The sequence below is a fragment of the Geospiza fortis genome, unplaced genomic scaffold (genome assembly GCF_000277835.1).
Source record: "Geospiza fortis unplaced genomic scaffold, GeoFor_1.0 scaffold415, whole genome shotgun sequence".
NCBI lineage: Eukaryota > Metazoa > Chordata > Aves > Passeriformes > Thraupidae > Geospiza > Geospiza fortis.
In genome coordinates this window covers 102,162-110,874 of record NW_005054672.1, presented here as the reverse complement: position 1 = coordinate 110,874, position 8,713 = coordinate 102,162, and the positions used below count along the sequence as shown (strand labels likewise).

At 46.1% G+C, this 8,713-nt stretch overlaps 1 protein-coding gene across 2 annotated transcripts in view; it reads left to right on the top strand.

Moving 5' to 3' along the window:
• ACLY (ATP citrate lyase) overlaps positions 1-8,180 on the top strand; it is a 22,912-nt gene extending 14,732 nt beyond the window's left edge. The window contains exons 15-28 of one of the 2 annotated variants that reach the window (XM_005430720.2): positions 1,701-1,869; positions 2,310-2,414; positions 2,647-2,843; positions 3,024-3,105; positions 3,454-3,564; positions 4,093-4,220; positions 4,414-4,507; positions 4,757-4,911; positions 5,255-5,405; positions 5,911-6,054; positions 6,234-6,347; positions 6,805-6,887; positions 7,121-7,197; positions 7,359-8,180. In XM_005430720.2, coding sequence (XP_005430777.1) covers positions 1,701-1,869; positions 2,310-2,414; positions 2,647-2,843; positions 3,024-3,105; positions 3,454-3,564; positions 4,093-4,220; positions 4,414-4,507; positions 4,757-4,911; positions 5,255-5,405; positions 5,911-6,054; positions 6,234-6,347; positions 6,805-6,887; positions 7,121-7,197; positions 7,359-7,453 — 1,705 coding nt within the window. In that variant the 3' untranslated portion in view covers positions 7,454-8,180. The remainder of the gene's footprint in view (positions 1-1,700; positions 1,870-2,309; positions 2,415-2,646; positions 2,844-3,023; positions 3,106-3,453; positions 3,565-4,092; positions 4,221-4,413; positions 4,508-4,756; positions 4,912-5,254; positions 5,406-5,910; positions 6,055-6,233; positions 6,348-6,804; positions 6,888-7,120; positions 7,198-7,358) is intronic. The other variant, XM_005430721.3, reaches the window with a different exon arrangement.
• Positions 8,181-8,713: the final 533 nt, after the last annotated feature.

Below are 8,713 nucleotides of genomic sequence, written 5' to 3'. Positions count from 1 at the left end.
ATTATCCAGAATCATAGTAGCTCTGCTGACAAACCAAAACCAAACAAAATTTAAAAAAAATAAAATCTTGTTCATATTCTTTCCAATAGCAGCAGGGATTTCTTAGCAGACAGGAAGCTTGTGGATCCCTTGGTGGGATAGAGAGTTCCCTTGTGGTGTTTACCCTCTTTTACCCATCCCTCCAGGGATGAGAAGGGCTATTGGGTGTGCATGAGTTGTTTCATTGTTCCTCCTCAGTGTGGGGGTCTCCCTGTGGGACAGGGCAAGCAGGGAGAAGGGAAACAGCAGCTGTTGCTTCCAGAACAGTGAGGTGGGAGCCCAGAGCCAGGCAGGAGCTTTGGTTCATTCCTGTGGTATTTACAGACATCCTGGAGAGCTGATGTCTAATCAGCCTCTGTCCTGCAGAGAATTTCTCCTCTTGACAATTAAGACCTTGTACTGTTATTCTGCAGCTCTGATGGTAATTGCAGCTCTGTAATAACTTCTCAGCAAGTGCAAACCTCAGGGTACTGAGTGCAGGCACAGCCATGTCCATATGTGAGTGGCAGCCTCTGGCAGTGCTGCACTTGATTAAGGAGGAAAAAGCAATAGGGATTGAAGTTAAAGGCTACCTGTAATTATCTGATTCTGCTTGACCTTTTGGAGGGAGCCAGGCTGGCAAAACCTGGAATGTTCTGTTGTGAATGTGCTGGTATGGGAGCACAGCCAGTATCCACACACTCAAATAACTGCTCAGTCAGACTTCACTGCAGTTCCAGTCAGAGCATCTTCTGTGTATGAAATACCCACAGTGAAACCTTCCCAGGTGCTGCCCCTCCAGTGCCTGTGGGATGGGCAGAATTGTTGAATTTGCAGGCAGCCCCGACAAGGGAAGAGATGAGAATCTCGACTCCATGTTTCAGAGGCTGATTTATTATTTTATGATATATATTATATTAAAAGAAAATTATATACTAAGACTATGCTAAAAGAATAGAAGAAAGGATTTCATCAGAAGGCTTGAAAGGAAAGGAATGATAATAGAATCTTGTGACTGATCAGAGAGTCCGAGACAGCTGGACTGTGATTGGCCACTAATTAAAAACAACAACATGAGACCAATCAAAGGTGCACCTGTTGCATTCCACAGCAGCAGATAATTATTGTTTACATTTCATTTCTGAGACTTCTCAGCTTCTCAGGAAAAAAGATCCTAGCAAAAGGATTTTTCATAAAATATGTCCATGACACAGAATCCCCCTGTAGCAGAACTGGGAAGCTGACCAGCCCTCCCATGGCTGTCCTGGCTGTTCACTACAAATACTGGTTTGCTGTTCCCTCAGTCCAGTGTTAGCCCCAGCCCAGTGACACAGCTTTGCATGCCTCTCATTCATTACTCTTTCTGTGCCTCATTCTGTCTTCCAGCTTGGAGTAGAGTTAAGGCTCTGGTAACTTCACTGTTTGGAGAGCTTATTCATCTTGCTGGATGCCTCTGTCCCCATTAGCCCGTCTCCTTCCATATGCTGCTCTGTCCTATTCTCTGAAGAACCTTCTGCTGTCATATGGTCCCTCCCCAGACACGCTCACGTGCTCGTGAGTGTCTCAGTCAGTCTCAGGGACTAAGAATATGGGGTTTGTAAACTCCTCTGTCTGCATGCACTGTGTCCCTTTGCCTTTCCAGCAGCCTTCAGGTCAGGGTTTTCCCATCTTCTCTCCCACAGGGGTGATCACAGGCAGAAGTTCTACTGGGGCCACAAGGAAATCCTGATCCCAGTCTACAAGAACATGTCAGATGCCATGAGGAAGCACCCAGAGGTGGATGTTCTCATCAACTTTGCATCCCTGCGCTCTGCCTATGACAGCACTGTTGAAACCATGAATTATCCTCAGGTGAGTGCAGGATCCAGAAGAAGCCCAAATGAAGAAGGATGACCCTGTCAGCAGGGTACTGGTGTTTCTTAAACCATGATGGCATTAGCAAATTGTCTTGGTTTTCTGAGTTAGCAGATAACCCCCAATTCTAACCCTTTACAGAATGTAAGGAGGATGCTGGGGGTCCCTGGCAAATCCTAATGCTGGACTTGCAATTTGTTTAAGAGGATCTTGGTGCTTCTGGGTTAGCAGTAACTCACTCCTTCAGTGGTGCTCTGATATGCAAGGGGGAGAAAATCCCCTGACCAGAGCATTGAGCCTGTTATGAAGATCATGGCAGCCTGCAGATTCATGCATTGGGTCTTCCTGGATGAGAATGCACAGAGTGACCTCCCAGGGGCCTGACAAGGGGCAGCTCTGTGGGGTACCAATGATTTTTTTTCTCTCACCATTGGTAGATTCGCACCATTGCCATTATTGCCGAGGGCATTCCAGAGGCCCTGACACGCAAACTGATCAAGACAGCTGATAAAAAGGGAGTCACCATCATTGGGCCTGCAACTGTAAGTACTGATGGCCACCTTCTCCTGTCTTTCTTAACCTTCAGATCAGCTTTCTACAATAGATGAAGTGCATCCTACAACCCACTTTGTCTCTACTCACAGGAAGTGCATGCTGATCTCTCACCTTAAAGGCTTTGCCATCCTCCATCCTCCTTTATCTATAGAAATGCTGCCTTACACAAATGTTCCTCATTTTCATGATTTTAAAGGGCTTTACACATTTCTCTTATAGGTTGGTGGGATCAAACCAGGTTGCTTTAAAATAGGCAACACAGGAGGCATGCTGGATAACATCTTGGCATCAAAGCTGTACCGCCCTGGCAGCGTGGCCTACGTGTCCCGCTCTGGAGGGATGTCCAACGAGCTCAACAACATCATCTCCCGCACCACTGACGGGGTCTATGAGGGGGTGGCCATTGGAGGAGACAGGTACGAGTTGGCACCTTCAGCAGGCACTGGTTTTCAAGTTGGTCAACAGAGGAATTGTTGGTAATTTGGAGAAGGAATAGTATTGCTGTTCATAATTCAGGCTGCAACAGAAGAGCAGGTTGGGTGTTTTTCTTTCAGAAAAATATATTAAATTCTACCATTTCTCCTGATTGCACACAGATATCCTGGTTCGACTTTTATGGATCATGTCTTGCGTTATCAGGATACTCCAGGAGTGAAGATGATTGTAGTACTGGGTGAGGTGAGTGAGGCCACTTAACTCTCTGAGAAATACCTGTGTGTGGCTTTTGTTTTGGGAGCATCTGACCTGGTTGTAAGGATACTAAATAGCAGCTTCTACTGTTCTTGAATATTCCAAATTTTATTTCTTGTTGCTTTCGTCAGAAGAAACTGAATGCATTCCACAGGCAAGCATAGTCTTCCCTATTTAAAATAAATAAAAGAAAAACAAAAATCAGGAGGTTTTGTTCTGACACTTCAGCCATTATTCTGCGAAAAAGGAGAAAAAACTCCCAGCAATGCTGCTTTATATGTTTTGGAGCTGGTTTTATCAAAAGTGGAGCTTGGAACCATCTCTCTCTGCCTGCAGATTGGAGGCACAGAAGAGTACAAGATCTGCAGGGGTGTTAAAGAGGGCCGGATCACCAAGCCAGTGGTGTGCTGGTGCATTGGTACCTGTGCCACCATGTTCTCCTCAGAGGTATGTGTAAAAATGGGGGCAAGTGCATAAAATAGGAATATATCTACAACAGGAAATAAAACACAACTTCACTCATTATACCTAAACCTTCCAGAACTGGCAGTAGTAACTTTCATGTGCAAAAGTACATAAATACAAATGATAAAGGTATCTTTATCTTGTGCTTCTATAGTTCTGTCACAGGAAATTTCCAGGGGATTCTGCTTACTTGTGAAGGGACCCCAAAGATGCCAGGGAAAGCAACAAATTCCAATAGCTGCCTGTTTCTGGAGTGGGGATGGCAGAGATATATGTTAAGCAGCTCTGAAGTGCGGCAGTTTAGGGTGGCAGAAATTGAATGAGCCTGGAGGGATTCCAGGTCAGAACATCCCTGTGACTGCCCTGTTGGCTCTGACTGCAGCCAGGAGTTTTGGCAGCCCAGAGGAGACAGATGTGCAGCCACTGCTGTTCCCAGTCAGGGCTCTGTTCTGTTGCACTCTCTGCAGGTAACAATCTGTTTTCCTTAGTGCTCTCTTCTCCTGTTTGTAGGTGCAGTTTGGCCATGCAGGAGCTTGTGCCAACCAGGCCTCTGAAACTGCTGTAGCAAAGAATAAAGCCTTAAAGGAAGCTGGAGTGTTTGTTCCCCGGAGTTTTGATGAGCTGGGAGAGGTCATTCAGTAAGTCACACTCACAGGGCATCTGCAGCAGTGGACAGAAGCTGTCAGGACACTGATTCTGGCCTGATAGGGAATATATTTCTGCTTAAGGAAAGCAGATTCTACTTATTGTGGGATTTTAAGGTCTAAGGGGTTTTAACCTCTCTTGGATCTCTTAGGAGGACCAAAGTTACTGAATGGATTCTCTCCCTAGGTCTGTGTACCAGGATCTTGTGGCCAAAAGAGTGATTGAACCAGCTGAGGAGGTGCCTCCTCCAACTGTGCCGATGGATTACTCCTGGGCAAGGGTGAGCTGTGCTGGTTTAGCTGCTTTTGGGTTTCTTGCAATCAGCCAGAGCACTGTCTGTGATTCTGGATACCATGTTGGGGTTGTACCTTGTGCTTTGTAGTGTTACTTGTGAACTGTGCTGATTTTGGGGTGTGGCAGCTGCTCTGAGGACAAGCCTGAGGTGTTGCTGTTTGCCTGCTCTGCCTTGTGCTGCCCCTCTCTGCTGGAGTGGGGTGTTTAACATGCTGTATTTACCCTGCAATTGCAGGAGCTGGGGCTGATCCGCAAACCGGCTTCCTTCATGACCAGCATCTGTGACGAGCGAGGCCAGGAGCTGATCTATGCTGGGATGCCCATCACTGAGGTCTTCAAAGAGGAGATGGGAATTGGAGGAGTTCTAGGCCTGCTCTGGTTTCAGAGGAGGTGAGGTGGTTCTTGCAAATTCTTTGGAGTTTTTCTTGTTTATTAATGGACTCTTAAGCAAAAAAAGTAACTCCAGGATTCCTTTGTGAAGGTAGATTCACTGGAATTCCGTCTCTGTATTTCCTCCATGATGCTATATCAGCATTTTGGGTTGCATACAGTGTGTTTTAATCTCAGGATGAAGTTTTCCATGAGTCTTGTGGTGCATTGAGGAAACTTCTGTATTCTAGGCCTGATTCACACTCTGTGACTGCTTGTGTCACCTCAACTCTGGAGGGGCTGGGGACTTTACAAACATTTGCATTTGTGTTGTGTCCCTGACTGATGTGGTGTCTGTGCCCAGGTTGCCCAGGTACGCCTGCCAGTTCATTGAGATGTGCCTGATGGTGACAGCAGACCACGGGCCAGCTGTGTCTGGAGCCCACAACACCATTGTCTGTGCCAGGGCTGGCAAAGATCTGGTTTCAAGCCTCACTTCAGGCCTTCTTACTATTGTGAGTACCTGTTGTTCAGGAGGTTTAGCTTTGTTACTCATTACTCTTCTAGGTTTTATTACTATTTATTTTTGGATTGGCTGCAGAGTCACAGACTGGTGGTGTCTGTGCACTCACACTTTGAATTTCAACTCTTATAGTTTGGTTTTAGTTTCAAATCTGGTCCATTTTTCCAATAAGTCAGACTAGTTTGACTCCTTTGAGTCTAGAAATATTTTGTAGCAGCCAAATTGCTGTCATTGTTGACTCTGGTGCCTGAACTCTTGTGACAAGAGTTGCTAAAACAGACACTGGATTGCATTTTCCCCCATGTTGTCTCTAGCAGAGATGCACTGGCTCCAAATTGGCATTCATGTGAGAGATAAGCAAATGCTTTCTCTCAGGTGCCTGCCCAACTCTAATGTCATGAATGCCTGAGACCAGGAGGGTGGATGGGGGAGATAATCTTGGGTTTGTATCTTATTTGTGGAGTCCTTTGATGTAATTGCCTTTGTTCTGAACCCAGGGTGACCGGTTTGGGGGAGCACTTGATGCTGCAGCCAAGATGTTCAGCAAAGCTTTTGACAGTGGCATTATCCCCATGGAATTTGTGAATAAGATGAAGAAAGAAGGGAAGCTGATCATGGGCATTGGACACAGAGTGAAATCAGTAAGAAAATTGCATTAGGGCAAACTGGAGGGATTTTTAGGGATGGGTGGGGGAGAGCAAAAACAAAGGAAAGAAAATCAGCAATTTTCAGAGGCAGCTATTTACTAAATTCTCCCAAATCCACAAAGAGTATCAGTGAGAGGCAGCATCACTGACTGTAATGTGCTCTGAACTTGCAGATAAACAACCCTGACATGAGAGTTCAGATTCTCAAGGACTACGTGAAGCAGCACTTCCCAGCCACTCCGCTGCTGGACTACGCACTCGAAGTAGAAAAAATCACAACTTCCAAGGTGAGGGGCACCAGCTCTGACTGCTCTGGGCACTGGTTCTCATGGGAGGGAAAGTGACTGGCCCTCAGCTGTATTTTCAGCGCAGTGCTCCATAAATTCTTGCTGGGGATTGTGTCTGGGGTGGAGTTGAAGTCAAGTACAGCTGCAATTTGGGAAGGCTGAAGGCATTTGGCTACCAGGAAAGTGCTGAACAAGCCAAACCGTCATCTGTGTGGCCACAGTGGCACTGCTGGGTGTAAATCCCAGACTGTTGGCCCATGGTAGAGAACCTCTGAACCCTGACCCAAGAGGGTTTTGGGTTGATTTTCCAACATTCCCATTAAGTGTAGGTCTTGCTCAGGCTGCTGGGCTGGTGTGCCCCCAGCTACAGGCAGCCCTCAAATCACCAGTGGAAGGTGCCATGTGAACACCATTTGCACTGTTGAAATCTTTATTGCATGTGTTTTATTTCCTGCAGAAACCAAACCTTATCCTGAATGTAGATGGCTTTATTGGAGTGGCCTTTGTTGACATGCTCAGGAATTGTGGCTCTTTCACACGGTGAGTGAGGGGAAGCTGTTCTTGCATCATGGTCCTATGAAGCTGCACTGCCAGCTCCTGAGGGGCAGAATTCCATGTCATGGGAAGGAAACAGCCTGGCCTGGCTTTTGGGGGCAGAAAGCTGTCAGGGCAATTTGTGTGGCTTCTGGCACTAGAGCAGGTGGCAGCCCATCTGAGATTGAATGGTTCCTGGTAATCATCTGTTTAAGGAATCATTTTCTTTTGTTTTGCAGGGAAGAAGCAGATGAGTATATTGATATAGGAGCTCTCAATGGCATCTTTGTGCTGGGCAGGAGTATGGGATTCATTGGTGAGTTTGCCATGTCCTCCCTGCCCCTTCCCTCCTCCTGGGGCTGCTCTGCCTCAGGAACACCAGACAAACCTGAAACCCCGGGGAATTCAGAAATCCAGCTCAAGGCAAAGACTAAAGGAGGGATGGGGATTTTGTAACATAAACCACTCTCCTTTCAGGGCACTACCTGGACCAGAAGAGATTGAAGCAGGGTCTGTACCGTCACCCCTGGGATGACATATCCTACGTCCTACCGGAGCACATGACCATGTGAGAAGCTGCTGGTGCCTTGGAGTGCACCAGGACAGAAACCTGGCCAGGGGACAGCCACAGTGGGACTGTGATGTGTAAAGATGATTATTGGGACAGAGATGTCGAGCTGCCTGGTCAAACTGTGCAAAGTGACTGTTTTATAAGGATAGAAACTTACTCTAATAAAACCAAAACTTGTGCTATTCCCTCTGTTACCTGCTGTATTTAATACCGTCTCTCACACTTTTATTTTTTTCTATTCTCATTTCATTTTGTTTCCAGAAGTGGTTTAGGGTTTGGGGGGTAGAGTTTGGCTCATAGGTATGCCTTACTGAATTCTGGTAACAAGCTGTACCTTTCCCATGAGGGGAACGTGCCTGTCATTCCCATAAGCCATCACTTTAGAATTTTTTTTTTGTTATCTGTTGTTTTTCAATTTGTTTACCATGTTCTTATCCTTGGTCTGATTGTACCTGAATCCTGGGACCACTGCTAAAGTATAACCAATGTTACTTAAGCTGGTGTAGTAATTTAAAGTGTAAAGTTGTAACATACTGCTGTGAAAACTGTGAAATCCTTGTACTCCAGTGTCTGTATTTATGCAAACAACCTCTCCTTTCCTCTGACTGCTGCTCTGTGCACTGTCACTTATGTAATCTGCAGCTGCAAAAATATCTCAGTAATAATTTCAGTGTCCTCCTTGTCAGTGTACTGTAACCAAACGCAAATAAATACACATTACTAATTTATTCTTTTTTCCATGTGTGACTTATGTGAGTTGTCCCTAAGCAGTGTCTAAGGGGATGTGTGACAAGTTGTCATGTAACAAAACAGCCTTCAAAGGAATTGCTCCTCAGGGTCTGTTTCAGGTGGTTTAAAAGAGGAGAAATAAAAATCAAACTGCATACAGATTTCACCTTTGGTGAAAAAAAGGTCAAAAATATAAAACTTGAGTTAAGTAGAGAATAAACAGAAGGCCACAAGCTAGTTATGATAGCATTATACAAGAGTTAGAGAACTGTGCTGTATGTATAGCAAACATGAAATAACCACCTATACAGCTCACTGCGTTGTAATTAAAAACCCAACGTACCATGGAGTGAGAGAATTCCTAATTGCTCAGTTGCAGGGGAGGGCACGGGGAAGAAGAAAAGGATGAGGATTGCCTGAGGCTCCGAGAGGAAAGGGCCTGGCTCTGGTCCGTGGCACCCGAGGCACCAGAGCCCCGCCACGACGGGGACGCGGGGTCCCGGGGGCTCCGGGCTGGGGGGGTGGGGGGTGC